The sequence below is a fragment of the Cervus canadensis genome, chromosome 1, assembly GCF_019320065.1.
Source record: "Cervus canadensis isolate Bull #8, Minnesota chromosome 1, ASM1932006v1, whole genome shotgun sequence".
Taxonomy (NCBI): domain Eukaryota; kingdom Metazoa; phylum Chordata; class Mammalia; order Artiodactyla; family Cervidae; genus Cervus; species Cervus canadensis.
The window spans coordinates 47,540,677-47,560,083 of record NC_057386.1 but is presented as its reverse complement, the minus strand read 5'-3'; the positions used below and the strand labels follow the sequence as shown (position 1 = coordinate 47,560,083).

At 36.3% G+C, this 19,407-nt stretch overlaps 2 protein-coding genes and 1 pseudogene across 4 annotated transcripts in view; 2 read left to right on the top strand and 1 right to left on the bottom strand.

Annotated features, from left to right (window-relative positions):
• USP32 (ubiquitin specific peptidase 32) overlaps window positions 1-19,407 on the top strand; it is a 205,480-nt gene that overhangs the window by 70,334 nt on the left and 115,739 nt on the right. The gene's annotated exons all lie outside the window — the stretch shown is intronic.
• Window positions 1,462-1,787, bottom strand: LOC122450011 (annotated as a pseudogene).
• On the top strand, window positions 7,131-9,246 carry LOC122449917 (E3 ubiquitin-protein ligase RNFT1-like). The gene has a single exon (XM_043482021.1). The coding sequence runs from the start codon at window positions 7,291-7,293 to the stop codon at window positions 8,485-8,487; it is 1,197 nt and encodes a 398-aa protein (XP_043337956.1). The 5' UTR covers window positions 7,131-7,290; the 3' UTR covers window positions 8,488-9,246.

Below are 19,407 nucleotides of genomic sequence, written 5' to 3'. Positions count from 1 at the left end.
TATACTATCAAGGGTGAAACAGATCACCAGCCCAGGTTGGATGCCTGAGACAAGTGCTCAGGGCTGGTGCACTGGGAAGACCCAGAGGGATGGGATGGGGAGGGAGGTGGGAGGGGGGATCGGGATGGGGAACACATGTAAATCCATGGCTGATTCATGTCAATGTATGGCAAAAACCACTACAATACTGTAAAGTAATTAGCCTCCAACTAATAAAAATAAATGAAAAGACAAACAACAATAAATAAATAAAAGAAAGAAAAGCCACAGAACCCCTATAAGCTGCCAATTGTGGATGGAGAAAGAACTTTATTCCCTAGTTAATTAGAGTTTTTCTTTACCGTAGTAGTAACAACATACTATCAAGAGCAAGGAAAGGTAGTTTTGGCATCTTTGTGCAGAAGGATGCTGAAACCACAGTCTTCTTTGAACATTGAATCTTTTTCAAATTAGAGGAAAATGCACATTTTAAGCAAAAACAATCACAGACCCTGGAGTGTTTTTAGCATAGTGATCAACATGTGCAAACAAGCAACTGATTAGTAGTATATTTTTCCATTAGTATTGGTAAATTTATGCAATATGTATTCATATTGCATTTAGATGCCCCTTGGGACTAGAGACATGCATTTACTAGACAGTCTGGGTTTAGGGGGACTACCCATAGAATACTGATTTGTGATTTTTTTGGTTTGTTTTCATGTTTGTTGATCTGTATTATTGATTGCATTTCTTTATGTTGGATTTACTAGCATCATGGGTAACAACTTTCTTGACAACTCTAGTCATTGACTGTTATCTTTTGATGCTATTGATCATTGACTATTATAAAATACTAAAGTAGTTTATCAACCAGAGAAAAGCAACTGATGTTTTCATTTGTTAGAATAAATCCTAATCTTGACCTTACGGCTAACAGGAGAAAACTAAGCAGGCTACTGATTTAAAATCTTTCCTTGGAACTAGAATCTGTAAAATATCCACTGGTCTTTATCTTAACTGCGTCACTTAAAAAAAAATTTATTTGGTTGTGTTGGTTGTGGCATGTGGAACCTTTGATATTTGTTGTGGCATGCAGTCTCTAAGTTGTGACATGTAGGATCTAGTTCCTCTCCCAGGGATTGAACTTGGTCGCTGTGCATTGGGAGGTGGAGTCTGAGCCCCTGGACCACCAAGGAAGTCCAACTGAATCACTTTTGTTCATAGTTTAATATTCGTGCTAGTTCTTAAATTTTATTTTTTAAAAATAATTTCTCTTTGTATGACTGGTCAAAAAAGATTCCTAAGGCTCTGTTAGAGGAAGATAGTGAGAGAATATATCACTCCCTTCTTGTAAAATTATATATAGACTTTTAAAAAAAGTACATTATTGTCTTGATGGTACTTAACTGCCAAGTTTTATCCTAGAGCAATTTTTTCCCTTGTCTGTAGATACCACTTATTGAACAATGGGGTGCACATTTAGTTGGCAGTTCTATAGTTCGCATGGATTTCTGGTTTCACGTCAGACGATGCTTAAAAGCTTGTTGATCACACTTTCCATGGACTTGTTGTAGCTTGCATTCAGTTCTTTTCTCTTCTTCAGTGTTTCCACTTCTGTTTCTCCTGACGTGTGTTTCTGTCGAAACTGCTGATTTTGCATTCTATACTGGTTAGTAGCTGCTGTCTCTTCTTACTTGGCTTGGTGCAATCATCTTGGTTTTTCTCTTCTTGACTTCCTTGAGTTTGTCCTTGTCCCTTTTCTCTGCCTGGAGGAGCTGCTGGATTCCCTGTGACTGGCTGGTCATGGTGGCAGCTTCAAGTCAAGCAGCTTCTGTGACTCTGGGAAGTGATGGATCTATTCATCCTTAGAGAAATCACTGCACAGCTCACACTGTTGTGTCAACAGTGAGTTCTGAGCTTAGCTGCCTGTTACAAATGGCCTGACAGAGTGGGCTATCTTAGAGGAGTTTTTCAACAGTTTCATAAACTGTTGAAAAACAAAGTTTATAGTAGAAGAGCTGACATGTCATTAAGCATAATGGGACTAGGGAACTCCTTGTATAAAACATTGTGTCAAATACATTACATAAATTATGAATGTTCTAAGTGGTATGCCAGATTTCAAAGAAGTTACTTATTTACATTGGTACTAAAAATTACTCTTATAGAAAATAACTTATGCATAATCACTTATTTTGAATCCCGGATATATTAAGTGAGCTACTGACATGACGAGTGAAGTAGATACTGAAAATAATTGGTATCTTTTTCAAGTCAGTCTTGATAAGACACTTCTATCCAATAGCATATTCCTTAATTGGTATTATAAGGTAAAATAAGGTTGATTTAGTGGATAGTTGAGAGTGTTAAAAACCTGCCTAAATTTAGCTGATAAAATTCAGCCAAGTTTGACAATAGAAGCTGGAAATTTTTTATAAAATGAATTCTAAATGGGGGGAAAAATAACAACCCAGGTTTTCTAAACTTGGGTGAATGTAGAAGGAAAGCATATTCATTGTTATCCTTTTCCCCCTTTCTGCTTGCCCATGGAATAAATATAGCTGTAATTTATTGAGTGCCTACCTAATAAATTTCTGTTTGTAACAGAAATGGAATGGTTTTATGTTTGCCTTGTATATGGTAGTTATTATCTTTTAGACTATCATCTTTGAGTAGTATGAGTTATTATTTTCTGTATTTAGATTAAAATGTAAGGAGGAGGATTATAAAATACAGTTGAACTTTCTATAATTCCATATTTTTGTCATTAAGTGGCAAATATGAGTATCCTTTTTTTTTTTTGAGTGTCCTTTCTTAATGTACTTCTAAATGTAATTTCTTGATGCTTTATATTTTATGAGTAGCTGCCTGAAAATATGAAGAGAAAAGAATTTGTGTTCAGAGTCATTTATGCTTATAGCTTTAAGGTATACTTTTTTGTGCCTGGGTCTCTCTCAAGTCATAGGACCATCCTGAAGCACCTTTCTGAGAATCTGAGGTGTTGTCCCAAATACTCTATTATAAAAAACGATGGACATAATTCTTAACTGTGTAATGGTTAACTTTTTCATACTATATTTATGTTGTGATTTTGAATACAAATATATACAATACATATGTTGTAGTTTCAAAAATATAAAACACTTTATAGTCATCAAAAATTGTGCTTTTTAGGGTTAACCTTGCAATTAAGGAACATTTCACTCAATTTTGAGACTTTCAAAGGTGTATTCTCAGGAAATAAACGGCCTGAAGAAACAACAGTGTATCCTCCTATATTCACACAAACTAATACAGGATAGCAAATTATTTATTGAAAAATGTTTATGTATGATGGCTTAAAAGGAAGTCCTTCTATAGTCCATCCTTTTGTTTAGTGTTGTTTTTAGTAAGAGTCTCATTTATTCCCATTATTTAAAATAGTTATTTGTTGTAAAATGATTTTTTGTGAATGTATAAAAGGTTTTTGAAATGAATTCAAAATAATAGTGCATAATAAATGATTTACAATACATACACTAGTATGTTATCACTGTATTTTCTCCCATATTAGTTACCTTTTCTCAGCAATGTACATTTAATAACTAATTCATGGGAATATATTTTAAATAAGTCTCGTCCTATATTTTTAGCTGCTAAAGCTAAATTATTGAAGTCTTTAATTTATTCTTACTCTTCCTGAGAGTTTGATACTAGTAAAATATATTTCTTCATTAGGCAGTCTTTGACATTCTTCCTTTTAAAACAGAAGTATATTGAAAATGTTCATTCTGCTCATTATACATGTAGTATGATGTTTTTTCCGAGAGTATTCTTTTTTGTTTAGACTATTCCTTTTTAAAAAAAATTGTTTATTTATTTTTGATTGCACCGAGTCTTTTTGCTGGGTGTGGACTTGCTCTAGTTGTGGCCAACTGGAGCTGCTCTTGGTTGTGGTGCACGGGCTTCTCATTGGGGTGGCCTTCCTTGTCACAGAGCACAGGCTGTAGGTGCCTGGGCCTCGGTAGTGGTGCAGGCGGGCTCCGTAGTTGTGGCTTACGGGCTCTAGGGCACGTGGGCTTCAGTGTTGTGGCACAGGGGCTTAGTTACTCAGCGGCATGTGGACTCTTCCTGGACCAGGGATCAAATCTGTGTCCCCTTGCATTGGCAGGCAGATGATTATCCACTGCACCACCAGGAAAGTCCACAAGGAATTTTTTTTAACTACTTTGTAAAATTATATTCAATGACTTAGCAGTAAAAAGGAAGATTATTGTACACTCAACAGTATGAGTGAATCTCACAATAATTATGCTAAATGAAAACATAATTGGTAAAAATAGAGCATGTGCTATGATTCCATTCATATAAAATTCTTTAAAATACAGAGTCTGTCATGAAATGACGCTTACCTAGAGACTGGGTACTGATGCTGGTGCAGGAGGACGGAGAGGGAAGGATAATTCCTCAGGGATAAGAAACTTCTGAGGTGATAGAAATGTTTGAAACTTTTCTTGATTGTGGTGATTTCAATGATATGGCATGACATATGACAAAACAGATAAATTGTAAACATAGAATATGTGAGGGTAATTGTACTTCAGTTATTCCTCAGAAACTTTGTAAAACATTTGATTGGATGTATTTTTTGAGCTTTTCAGGAAGAATACTTAATCTACTTGGAAAAGTGAGCCAGAAATATAAAAATTGATTATTGATAGATATATGATTTCCTTTTCAGTCTTTGTTAGGATAGTTGGGTTTTAGTTCTAACTTTATTATTTACTTTATGATCTTTTACTAGTCACTTAAGTTCTGAGGCAAAAGAACCTCTAAACCTTTCATCAGAATCATTGTAGGAATTTATAGGTTTATGACCAGCTTGACTGTAATTAGAAGAGTTTGAAGTGCAGTTAAATTGTGATGTTCTTCTGTTGAGTTTGAGATCTGCCTGAATTGGAACAGAGAAGGTTGTGAGTTAGGTTAGTCTGGGAAAGTTGGAGCAGTGAAAGGAAGGAATTCCCAATGATAAATTTGGAGTTCTACCTTTTTCTCCTAATTTAAAGTCATGGGTTAAATTAAACTTTTAGAAAACAAAAGTTACAGCAAGGCAATTCTAGAATGAGATCATTGATCATAAAAGGTCTAGGATAATTAGCTTCTAAGAAAAGTATGGATAATAACGTAGGTAAGGACAGACAGGGGGAGCCAGTGTAAAGACAAAGATCCAGTGTTACCATCGTGGATCAAGATGTGGAACAGCAAAGAAGAGAGCTAGCCAAGAAGTCTCTCTAGACAGAATTCAGGAATACTAACTCCAGGGAGAACAATTTTCACTTGAAACTTAGTAGTTAATTTGTAGCATATTAACAGGTTTCTTTCTTCAACCATCAGTGGGTTTACGGAAAATTCCATTTCTTCCTTCACATGGGAATAGATGAGTTATAAGGGACAAATATTTGCTTTAAAGGAAGCTAGTGAGTAGAAGGGGAGTTACAACCCAGAACTTCAAAGACAATATTTAATTATATTAAGTCAGGGCCAAGCTAATTGAGAGGGTATACCAATAATTTACCTCACTGATGTCTAATGACGCTGTAGTTTATACTCTGAGTCTCTTTTCTAGTTGTGTATTTGAATAGACTTCAGTAGGCAAGATATCTTTAGAGATGAGAAAGGAGGGTATAAACTGAATCTCAGGACTTGCCATCCAGTGTGATGGAAGCAGGAATTTACTTAAGACAGAGGTAATATTCTGGTTTGTTTAAGTCATTCCTTGGAGTAGTTTATTGGTTTGACAGTCTGTGAGATATAAAATAATTAAGGTACAGAGGTATTCTGGATGTTTTGTTTAGGCAAGGCTCCTTGGCTTTTGGACTTGAGGAAAAGAGAGAAGATAATGAACGTTCTATTCTTGATATTTGAAAAGAATATTTATTAGTAACTTATTTTCTGACTCTTACATAAGCATTTAATGGCATGGATTCATGACTAGCATATAACAGTCAACAGTTTCGTGGGATATATATCTGACACAGGTCTGGGATAATTCTTAACATGAAAAATAGTGGGTTGTAGGACAAATATTAATGAAATAAATATACCGGGAATATGGAGCAACTAACATGTTTTAATTTTTTCTGAAAATAATATTTAATGTTTTCTCTTTAAGAATTTCAAAATTTATTCTTTAACCATAAAATAAGTTGACAGGATAGTAATTTATATAAATAAAATTAATATCTGTATCTTAGACTATCCTGTGAAAATAACCAGACTTATGTCACAAAACTTGGTTAAATATGTTTGGGGAGATAGGACTTACAAACTATTCTATATTCTGTGCATGAACTTTTCTTCTTTAGGATAATTTCAAGGAGAGAGGCATCTTACAGAATATCTCATACTGAGATCCAAGAATACCATGTGACTTACCACAAGTATTAAGTCTCAGCAGAATGAGAAAGTTAACCATGATTTCAAATATGGACCTTAAATCAAGTGATAAGGGTAGATGGGCTGACATACTATCGATAAATAATAAACCACCTTCTCCCACCTAAAATCCACAGTGACTAAATACATTAATTTTTTCTTTTATGTAAAAGAATTTCAAAGGTAGGTATTCTAGGGCTTGAGTGGCAGCTGCCCTTTATCATTAGGGTTGTTGTTGTTGTTTAGTTGCTAAGTTAATTTGGAAGTCAACCGTGAGTATTCATTGGAAGGACTGATGCTGAAGCTGAAGCTCCAATACTTTGGCTACCCATTGCAAACAGCAAACTCATTGGAAAAGACCCTGATGCTGGGAAAGATTGAAGGCAGAAGGAGAAGACTCTCTGCGACCACATGGACTGTAGCCTGTCAGGCTCCTCTGTCCATGGGATTTCCCAGGCAAGAATACTGGAGTGGGTTGCTACTTCCTTCTCCGTGACCCACTGCCATCTCCTGCATGGCAGGCAGTCTTTCTACTGCTGAGCCACCAGGGAAAACTGTATTATTAGGGACCAAGGCCATATTTGATCAGAGTCTTTTTGGAAGTCCATCTGTTGATTTTCAGTTTTATCTCATTGGTTCTCCCCAGTTGCAAGAGATGCTAGAAAATGGATCTTAGAAAAAATTAGGGTTCTTTTACAAGAAAGAAAAGAAAATAGAATTATAGGTGCCAGAGTTTCCTGCGCCGGGGTCTGAAGGTGATGGCTCTGACCGAAGGCCTCGAGACGGCATTTCCCGCTGTTCCTGCCGTCGCTGCCTGGGCCTTGGTCCGCTCATCGTCATGAGAGGAGACAGAGCCCTGAAGCAAAGAAATCACAGAACAAGTATTCAAGGGCCATGCAAGCCAACTGTAGTCAACTGCACAGCCCTTCAGGAGCTGCAGGCAGTGAGAATGCCTCAGCCTCCCAGTGTGTCCAAACAAGACTGACAGGAGAAGCTTCCTGTCTTTATTCTGGAGATGTTCATATCCAGATAAGCTCCCTACCTAAAGAATGTGCTGAAAATCCAAGCTCCAGAAATACAAGGTCAGGTGTCCACAGCTGTACGCATGGATGTGTCCATAGTCGCTTACGGAGCCACTCCCACAACGAAGCCAGGCAACCTGATGATAGCGACACGGAGTATGGAGATCATGGTAGCAGCTCCTTCTCAGAATTCCGGTATCTCTTCAAGTGGTTGCAGAAGAGTCTTCCATATATTTTGATTCTGGGTGTCAAACTTGTTATGCAGCATATAACAGGAATTTCTCTTGGAATTGGGCTGCTTACAACTTTTATATATGCAAACAAAAGCATTGTAAATCAGGTTTTTCTAAGAGAAAGGTGCTCAAAGATTCAGTGTGCTTGGTTACTGGTATTCTTAGCAGGATCTTCTGTTCTTTTATATTACACCTTTCATTCTCAGTCACTTTATTACAGCTTAATTTTTTTAAATCCTACTTTGGACTATTCAAGCTTCTGGGAAGTTCTTTGGGTTGTTGGAATTACAGACTTCATTCTGAAATTCTTCTTCATGGGCGTAAAATGCCTTATTTTATTGGTGCCTTCTTTCATCATGCCTTTTAAATCCAAGGGTTATTGGTATATGCTTTTAGAAGAATTATGTCAGTATTACCGAACTTTTGTTCCCATACCAGTTTGGTTTCGTTACCTTATAAGCTATGGGAAGTTTGGTAATGTAACTAGATGGAGTCTTGGGATATTGCTGGCTTTACTCTACCTCATACTAAAACTTCTGGACTTTTTTGGACACCTGAGAACTTTCAGACGGGTTTTGCGAATATTTGTTACACGACCAAGTTATGGAGTCCCTGCCAGCAAAAGACAGTGTTCAGACATGGATGATATTTGTTCAATATGTCAAGCTGAATTTCAAAAGCCAATTCTTCTCATCTGTCAGCATATATTTTGTGAAGAGTGCATCACCTTGTGGTTTAACAGAGAGAAGACCTGTCCGCTGTGCAGAACTGTGATCTCAGACCACGTCAACAAGTGGAGAGATGGCGCCACTTCATCACACCTTCAAGTATACTAGGTTTTCAACTTAATGTTGAGGCCTCAAAACACTAATTTTATTTGGTTACAGTGACTACTGGTAAAGACATTAGAATGGGTTTTCAGGGCTGGAAGTTAAGGAAAATGTTCCCAAATGGCTTTAGAGTATTATAGTTAAGTGTGTAGTCCATTTATCAAAATATGAAATGAAAGATCCTATATTATGTAAGTAGTGTTCAGCCTAATGCATATGCAGCATTTATTCTGTCCTTATTTGACCTATGATGACAGTGTTACATTGTAAATGTGTTTTCTTGTTAATGTTACCAAAATGACAACTAGTGGTTTTAGAGGAATTCAGGTATTCTTTCCAGACACTGTTTTCAGAATAAAGAGTATTTTTCACAATATTTTAAGATACACATTACCTGAAAGTAGAATTTTCTTTAGCATTGACTTTTATAATTCTCATTCTAAAAATCCTAAATTTTTCCTAAAACTTGTATTTTTAAATGAAAGCTATAAATGCTATATTTTACCTGTACAATCAGAATTTTCTAAGGAAGACTAATTTACTGAGGATGAAACATTTTAGTATTGTGTTATTCTCTTCCCCACGTATGATTAGCAGTCATTGAGAATAAATGACAAATTCCTTTTCTTTGTGGACGTAATACATACAATCTTGCCCTCAGCTTTAATGTTCATGATTTTGCTTTTTGTATAGTGCCATGGACTTTCTAGAATTAACTATTAAAATAATTCACATGGATTACAAAAAAAAAAAAAAAAAAGAAAATAGAATTATATAGATAACTAAGGTTTCTGCGATGTGCTGTATCATACAGGGTGTATTATGATCCAGGATAAGTAGCAACAGGAATATACTTAAATATATTGGACAGTTGAATATATTATTTAATAAAACTGCCTTTAAAAAAGTATGCAATAAATGTTTTTGTTATACTATTTATATTGAATGGTATAAATATGTATAGTGCTCTTCTGTTAATTATAGTGTATAGAGCATAGTATAGTGCTCTTCTGTTAATTGCTCTATACTTCATGTTTTATAATCCTATGAACTCTTATTTATGATATGAATTATTTTTATCATAGTGATATATGCATATAGTTCAAGTGGAATCAGAGATTTAAAAACAAGAATCCTTGTTCCCACCTATTTAAATCTCATCATGGTTCCAGAAGCAACCACTTTCTAGTAATAGTTTCTTATATACATATTTCCATTTTCTAAATACTGTTCTTTACTGCTAACTCTTAATTTTAGATTTTATCCTTTGCTTTCCAATGATGGTGGTTGTTGTTCAGTTGCTCAGTCGTGTCTGACTTTTTGTGACCCCATGGACTGCAGCATGTCAGGCTTCCCTGTCCTTCAGCATCTCCTAGAGTTTGCTCCAACTCATGTCCATTGAGTTGGTGATGCCATAGAGCTATCTCATCCTCTGTCGTCCCCTCCTCCTTCTGCCTTTCTTTCCCAGCATCAGGGTCTTTTCCAGTGAGTTGGCTCTTCGAATCAGGTAGCCAAACTATTGGAGCTTCAGCTACAGCATCAGTCCTTCCAATGAATATTCAGAGTTGATTTCCTTTAGGATTGACTAGTTTGATCTCCTTGCAGTCCAGGGAACTCTCAAGAGTCTTTTTCAACACCACAGTTCAAAGGCATCAATTCTTTGACACTCAGCCTTTTTTATTGCCCAGCTCTCACATCTGTACATGAGTACTGGAAAAACCATAGCTTTGACTATATGGACCTTTGTCAGCAAAGTAATGTCTCTGCTTTTTAACACGCTGTCTAGGTTTGTCATAGCTTTCTTCCAAGGAGCAAGTGTCTTTTAATTTCATGGCTGCAGACACCATCCACAGCGATTTTGGAACCCAAGAAAATAAAGTCTGTCACTGTTTCTGTTGTTTCCCCATCTGTTTGCCACGAAGTGATGGGGCCAGGTGCCATGATCTTTGTTTTTGGATGTTGAGTTTTAAGCCAGCTTTTTTACTCTCCTCTTTCACCTTCATCAAGGGGCTCTTTAATTCCTCTTTGCTTTCTGCCATAGGGGTGTTGTCATCTGCATATGTGGGGTTATTGATATTTCTCCCCACTCTGCCGGGTCTTAGTTGCAGCATGTGGGATCTAACTCCCTGATTCTCCTGGATCAAACCTGGGCCCCCTGCATTGGGAGTGCACAGTCTTAGCTATTGGACCACCAGGGAAGTTCCTTTCCAATGGTAGAAGATATTTAACATCCTTGCACACTCCATACCATGTCATCCCAATGCAATTGTATCATAATCTTTGATTAAATTGGTATTTGTTATTTATAGCATTATGACTGTAAATATTCTCTGCAACATGTTGTAGTATTATTTAATTTTTTATTTCTTTGGTTTTTTTCCTGGAATTATAACAGTTTCCTTCTTTTTTAAAAAAAATTGAGGTGTAGTTTATTTACCATGTTTTATAGTGTTCAACAGAGTAATTCACAATTTTTAAAGATTATGCTCCATTTATAGCTGCTGTAAAATATTGCCTATATTTTTATTTGCTTAGGTTTCGTACCTGTGGCTAAATCGTTCTACACCTTCCAACAGCTTTTTAGTTTAATTTTCTGTGAGATGGTGGTTAACTTTTTACACTGATCTTCTAAATGTATTTTTAGCTTAAGTATTTTCGTTGTGGTAGATACATATATGCATGTCATATCCATCTCTTTATATCAGGCTGTCTTTGTTTCCTCTAATATTCCATGGATTTTTGTGCTTTTTGGACTTTGTCCTAACCATGAATGAAAAAAAAATTGATGCAAGATTTAATTAGTGAGTTTTCCTTACTTGCTATTGAAGTAATGTGGGACATTGAGATAAAATATAGGAGGTGAATTGAGGGTGAATTTTAATCACATCATTTGCATGTTGTTAAATTACCATTAATGACAACAGTGGGAATATACTAGATATAAAATTCCATCTGTACAAAGCAGCTGACCTCAGAGGAAGGAGAAATCAGGCTTAAGAATTGTTTAATTTTATTTTTTTCCCCTCATGAAAGAAGCTGAAATATCCTTTAAAATCAGGTTAGTAGCATCTCTGAAAATGTTTTTGTTTTTTTCTAGATTCTGGCTAGAGTTTAGCTCTTCAAATAGTTTACAAATCTAAAAATCAGTTTATAATTTGTGCTGTTTGTAGAAATTAGTAGTAGGCAAAATAGTTTTATTTTATGTATGGGTGGCAAATTTAATAGTATTCTATCTTTGAAGAATAATTTTTTCATAAGTTTCCAAATGACAGAAGCAGTAAAGGTATTTTGACAGTTGTATAGAAAACTATACTGGCATATAATACCTTATGTTAAGATTCATCCTGAACTGTTTTTCCCATCTTTGCTTTTTCTTGTAGTTACATTTGATTTTCAGAAATTTCAGATTAGGAATCAAAAGACTTCCAGGAGCAGTCTTCAGAAAAGAGTATTAAACCAACTTTGCTATGTATGCCCCATCTTTGCTTTAAATGAAATAGTAGTATTTCTTTCCCAAGCAGCTTTTTCCTTCACAGTTTCCTAATTATTGAATCACAATACATGCTCTTTAATTCACCCGTTTAAAGTATATAGTTAATGGTTTTTAGTTGGTTCACAGAATTGTGCAACCATCACCACAGTCAGTTTTATCACCCTAAAAGAAACCTTTTTTTCTCCGTCCCCTCGTCTGCCAGCCCTAAGCTAATGAATACGCTAGATACTTTCCATCTCTATAGATTTACCTATTCTGGACATTTTGTATAAGTAGAATCACATCATATATGGTCTTTAGTGACTGACTTCTTTGACTTGGTGTCTATTTTGCAGCATGTATCACTTCTTCATTCCCTTTTATAGAATAATATTCTATTATATGGATATATCACATTTTGTTTATTTGTTAATCTATGGATGGGTATTTGAGTTATTTTCACTTTGGGGCTGTTATAAATAATGATGCTATGAACATTCATGTGCATTTGTGTGAATGTATGTTTTCATTACTCTTGAGTATATACCGTGGATGGAATTTCTGTATCTTATGATAACTCTGTGTTTAACCTTTTGAAGAACTGCCAGATTGTTCTGCAAAGTCGCTGCACCATTTCACATAACCATCAACAGTGTGTGAGGGTCCAGTATTTCTCTACATCCTTGCCAACCTTGTTATTTGTTGTTTTAGTTGGTAAGTTGTGTCCAGATCTTTTTGTGACCCATTGGACTGTAGCCCGCCAGGCTCCTCTGTCCATGGGATTTCCCAGGCAAGAATACTGGAGTGGGTTGCTATTTCCTTTTCCAGGGAATCTTTGCAACCAAGGGTGGAACCTGTGTCTCTTGTGTCTCCTGCGTTGGCAGGTAGATTCTTTACCATTGAGCCACCTGGGAAGCCCAACTTTGTTATTAACTGTATTTGATTATAGTCATCCCAGTGTGTGTGAAGTAGTGTCATTGTGGTTTTGATTTGCATTTTGTTGAATAGTGGTATCCTGAAATAGAGTTTTTATCTTCTTAAAGAAGAGTGTTTGAAAAGAGTAACTGTTCAGGTATCCTGACTAAATACATTAGTGGATCTAAAATGTATAGTAAAGGTTTATACATTCTGTGGTATACATGTATGTGAGAGTTTGTATTTGGCTTAAATGGCTCAAGCCATTTCAGGGCACTGAAGAATTTGAGGTTTTCTGTATTTCATCAATAGATACTTTTGAAAAAACAGTGAACTTGTTTTGTACCTAGTAGTCACATTTTACTTATTTTTTCTTCTCATAAGGACTTATAGTTTGATATTATTTATTTTTGTTTGTTAACATTATTCAGTAGTCATTCATTGCAAGCTATAGGCCCTTTATCAAAAAGGGGTGACTAATGTTGTGACAAAGTTGAATACAATGTCTCAGAGTTATGAAGAAAGTCATCTCATTAAAATAACACTGAGGTGTTAATGAATAATACAGTTGGTCTTCAAGGAGTTGTCACTCTTAAAAGATGAACTTGCTTTCCCAAATTTCTAATCAGTAGATCTAGGGAAATGAATTCTATTTTTTATTTTTTTGGTTGTTGTACTCTTCAATTCTAAAATTTCCATTCGGTTTCTATGTTGAGACTTTCCACCTTTCCATTCAAAAGTGTTCTCATTTCTTTGGGCTCCTCCAAAATCTTTGATAAGTCTGATATCTGTCTTGTGTAATTGTTGATGCCTACTGATTGTAGTTTCCTAGTTGAATTGAAACTTTACTGATTCTTTATATAATGAGTAGTTTTGGATTATATTCTAGATATTAAAAATTTATTTTTCTTTTTTTAAATTTCTGGCTGTGCCATGAAGCTTGTGCGATCTCAGTTCCCCTTCCAGAGATCAAATCCGGGCTACAGCAATGAAGATGCCAAATCATAACCACTAGACCACCAGGGAACTCCCTCTAGACATTTTTAATATTATGTTATGAAATGCTGAATCTCTTTAAATACTATGGAGATGTTGCTGCAGTTGGCCTTCCAGATCTCCTAGGTCTTCCAAGTGAGGATTCAACCAACTATGGATCAAAAAAAAACTTGGAAAAAAATTCTAGAAATTTTCGAAAAAGCAAAACTTGAATTTGCCATAGGCTAGCACTTACAATTGTATTTACAGCTATTTACATAGAATTTACAGTGTACTAGGTATTATAAGTAATCTAGAGATGATTTAAAAGTATAGAGGGAATTTCATAGGTTATAGGCAAATACTACTCCTTACTTATTTATTTATTTGGCTTATTTATTTATTTATTTTCCTTATTATTTATTTGTTGGGTCTTAGTTGTGGCGCACAGACTCTTTAGTTATGGTGCATGAGCTTGGTAGTTGTGACACTTAGGCTTAGTTGCTCCACGGCATGTGGGATCTTAGTTCCCTGACCAGAGATTGAACCCACAGATTCTTAACCCCCGGACCACCAGGGAAGTCCCACTGCTCCATTATATGTAAGGGACTTGAGCATCCATGGATTTTGGCATCTGCCAAGAGCTTGAAACCAGTCCTTCATGGACACCAAGGGACAACTGTATATTTGTTTTTATCATGCTGTGGGTATTGATGGGTTCAGGCTGCAAGTTCCAACCAGTCTTCTTTTCTTTGTGTCAGTGAAGGTTTCACAGCCTTTGCAGTGCTGTTTGGATCTGTACCGCATGTGCAGCCCACCCAGTGGACAGTCTGGAACCTGGGTGTTGATCTATCTTCAATTTGTAATTCTGTTTAGGGTCAGATCCATGCTGGTTAGGGCCACATCCATGCATGTGCAGTTTGGAGACAAACCCAGGAGTTCAAAAAACATCTTTGCTGAGCTCCTTCCTCCTCTCAATATCCATAATACTTTTCCTTTCTTTGAGCTCCCATTTCTAGTCCTCCTATCAGAGCCAAGCCAGAGGACAACAGAGAGGAAAAAACCAATAATGAGAGTTTGTCTCACCCTCTTGGGACTGGAGCTACTCTAATTGGAGAGTATGATAGGCTGAATCATGGACCCCAACTGTCCAGGTGCTAGTTCCTGGAGTCCACATGTGGCGTGTGTCTGTGGAATTGTGGTGATAAATGTGCATGTTCTAAAATGCCAGGTTCATTACTTTACCTGAAAGTATTTTTATTTATTTAATTGAAAAAATCTTCCTTGACTACTGGAAATAGGTTTACATAATTATGTATTCTTGATTGTTTCTCAATTAGAGATTTTCTTTTTTTTTTTTTAATTAGTTGGAGGCTAATCACTTCACAACATTTCAGTGGGTTTTGTCATACATTGATATGAATCAGCCATAGATTTACACGTATTCCCCATCCCGATCCCCCCTCCCACCTCCCTCTCCACCCGATTCCTCTGGGTCTTCCCAGTGCACCAGGCCCGAGCACTTGTCTCATGCATCCCACCTGGGCTGGTGATCTGTTTCACCATAGATAATATACATGCTGTTCTTTCGAAACATCCCACCCTCACCTTCTCCCACAGAGTTCAAAAGTCTGTTCTGTACTTCTGTGTCTCTTCTGTTTTGCATATAGGGTTATCGTTACCATCTTTCTAAATTCCATATATATGTGTTAGTATGCTGTAATGTTCTTTATCTTTCTGGCTTACTTCACTCTGTATAATGGGCTCCAGTTTCATCCATCTCATTAGAACTGATTCAAATGAATTCTTTTTAACGGCTGAGTAATATTCCATGGTGTATATGTACCACAGCTTCCTTATCCATTCATCTGCTGATGGGCATCTAGGTTGCTTCCATGTCCTGGCTATTATAAACAGTGCTGCAATGAACATTGGGGTGCACGTGTCTCTTTCAGATCTGGTTTCCTCAGTGTGTATGCCCAGGAGTAGGATTGCTGGGTCATATGGCAGTTCTATTTCCAGTTTTTTAAGAAATCTCCACACTGTTTTCCATAGTGGCTGTACTAGTTTGCATTCCCACCAACAGTGTAAGAGGGTTCCCTTTTCTCCACACCCTCTCCAGCATTTATTGCTTGTAGACTTTTGGATCGCAGCCATCCTGACTGGCGTGTAATGGTACCTCATTGTGGTTTTGATTTGCATTTCTCTTCAATTAGAGATTTTCAACAGTGATTATTCTCTGAAAATTTATTGTGTGGGTGGCATTGTGCTAATGATGATATCGAAGGTATTTATAACCTGTCCTCTTTGGTTTTGTAATAAGTATTCTAGTTGCCCTTGTGATTTAGTTGAATAAAATTTGGCTGTTTACACAGTGTTTATCACATCCTCATATAAATTGTTGAGTTGGGTCTTGATAGTCCCATTTCACAGAGAGTTATGTAGTATTTACCTATACCTAATAGTTACGTGGCATGGTGTTTAGGTCAGTATAAGCTACCAGAGGTTGTAGGTGAAGGCATGGACTGGTGTAAGTTTCAGAAGATTGTGGTCTGAGCCTTCCTGGCTCTTAGCTGGAGGGACAGGTCAAGCTAATAACAGTATAATACTGTAGTTTGCTCATTTTTTGTCTCAGTGAGAGATATTGACTATGAAGGTAGTTCTCAGAAGAGCTGTCCTTACTGCAAATTTTACATTTAAGAAATAAGATTGACAGGAATTGCCTGCTGATCCAGTGGCTAAGACTCCTTGCTCCCCATGCAGGGAACCTGGGTGTGATCTCTGGTCTGGGAACTAGATCCCACATGCCGCAACCAAGGGTTTTGATGCTGCAACCAGAGCCTGCATGCCACAGTGGAAGACCTGGCACAGCTCTTCCCCCAGAAAACTCTCTAAGGAAAATAAATAGGGGTGATATACCAGTGGATCAAATAAATCTTCTTCCATTTCAAAGGCCTTTTAAAAAATCTACAAGAACAAGTTCCAAGACACTTTTAATAAGATGAAGATGTAGACTGAGGAAGCAAATCAGGCACATGGAACGGAAGAGGTATATGTCAGTTTCTGATAAAGTTCAACAAAATGTTGGTGCCAAGAAAGATCAGTTAAGTTGTTTGTTCTTTACTGTCTCTCCATTTGATGCCTGGCACATAGATAATATTAATATTTGTTACATGGGGTATAATTTTATTACTTTTTTGGCTTTATAAATAATTTCTTTCTTTCTTTCTGGCTGTGCTGTGCAGCCTGTGGGATCTTGGTTCCTAACCAGGGGTCGAACCCATGCCCCTTGTGTTGCGGGCACAGAATTTGAACCACTGGACAGTGAGGGAAGTCTCAGTTTGCTTCTTCTTTTTAATTGGAAAAGTGTTATATTATTTTTTGTTTTCAAATACACTCATGTTGTAAGTGTGTGGATCTTTGTGGAATTTTTTTCCGTGGTCACTTGCCCTTTAGGAGAAAAACTAGCTGTTATAGCTAATAGTAGAGAGAAAGTATTATGTAGAATACATTTAATAGAAAATTTTTCCTAAAAATTCTTTCTGTGGTACATTTACTCAAATATTATGATCTGTTCATCCTAAATTTTTTAACTGAAATTTTTAGTAAGATAAATACAGATTCACATGCACTTAATAACAAAGAAAAGAGCACTTAATAACAACACAAAAATATATTTTGCCATTTTTCCATGAAGATAACATTTTCCAAATGCAAGAAAACCACAACCAGGTATTGTCACTGGTATTATCCACTGACCTCATTTTGCTTTCCATTTGCGTGTGTGTGTGTGTGTGTGTTTAATTCTGTATAGTTTTATAACTGTGTGGGTGAATGTATCTACCAGCACAATCAAGATATTAGATAGTTGGTAAAGTCATCAAAGCTTGATAGCTTGATAACCTATGGGTTTTCTGTTGGTAGAAGTCGCAGCATGGAACCGCATGCAGTATGATATACCACAGTCCATTTATCAGTTTTCCAGCAAAGTTCTTTTGGTTTCTGGTTCTGACTGGTCTGGGGCACTTCTCATGATACCCTTTAGTTCCTAAGAATTGAAGTCTCTCATTCAAATATGTTTGGGGATCCTTTCGTTTGTCCAAGAGAGCCCTGAAAAAGGGCTGGCAGCTTAATTGTACTGGTATTTTGAAAGTGCTGTATTGAATGTTTTTGGACCTAAAAATAGTCCCCATTACTGATTTTCATTGTCTCTTTTTTTTCCCTTACTAGGATCAAGAATATTTTTTCAGTCACCCCTGGGAACCACATTAAGCCCTCACTAGCCTGTTTATTTGGAGGATAATAGGGCATTTATTTCATGTGTTTGAATCCCAAAGAGATACGACCTGGGCTTACCATTAGCCTTTTCCCTACTAGGTCACTTGAGAGCGTCATGCTATAATGACCAAGGTTGTTCGTTTTGTCCTTCTATGGATAATTTTAGCTGAATCCAAAACTGGCAATATCAGAGTTGTATATGATAACATGGTTTGCAAACATTACAGGAGGTACAAATAAAAGTAATTTGTTTATTTGAAACCAAACCTTTTCCTCAGAGATACTATATGACTGTGAGAGACTTTGGTGCTTGTTTATTAATATTACATGCTGCTTTGCAAATATATCTTTTAATATTATACTTTGAACAAGCACATAATGCTGTTAATGGGGATATTAACTTTGATTACTTGGTAAAAATTGTGTTTGCCTAGTAAATTCACAATTTTTTATCTTTTCATTTAACTTACACATTTGTATATATTACATTTTTCATAATGCAAGTACTACTGTTACTACCATTTATGAATGAGAAAAAGATACCGAGTCTTAAGGATGTTCCGTTACTTGCCCCAGTATTAAAGCTAATGAGGAGATCCAGGATTCAGGTCTAGGTATCCAAATCCTTATTAGCTACTGTTCTGTGTTGCCTCCCATGGATGATGATGATGACTAAAATTTATGGAGTTATTTACTATGTACCTGGCTTAGGATAATTATTTTATGTAAATTATCTCATTTAATTTTCACCATACTATGTGACTGGTGTTATTATTAATAGCACCATGGAGGTTCTGTTAGTCCCATTATCTAGACTAGCAAATTGAAGTTACATAATTTATATGACCATACAACTCCTAATTAGAAGAGCTAAGATTTGACCCCAGATCTTTTTGGTTCCAGAGTTGGTAACAATTATGTTTCACTAAAAACTTACCTGCAGTTGCAAGAATGTATGTTTATTTGTCATGTTAATTTTTTTACCCTCATAAGATGCACAACACTGTCTTCCATTGAAAAACCGTCTTCTCTGGTGACCATGGCTTCATTTTTTATGTGATTTATATCCCTGTCAGTATGATATGGCCAGTGAGGACAATTAGAAAATATGTCTTTTTTTTCTTGTTCTCTTTCTGTACTTTTAAGCAAATGATGCATTCTCATGGTTCAAAATTTATAAAAGAACAGACAGTGAAAAAAATCTCCTTTCCACTCAGTCCCCTAAGGCACCTCATTTCCCTTCCCAGAAGGAAGAATATTTCTTACCAGGATTTTTTTTCCTTGGC

What these genes read in the sequence shown, in the direction of transcription:
- LOC122449917 (XM_043482021.1), top strand. Translation starts at nt 7,291, where the DNA reads ATGCAAGCCAACTGTAGTCAACTGCACAGCCCTTCAGGAGCTGCAGGC.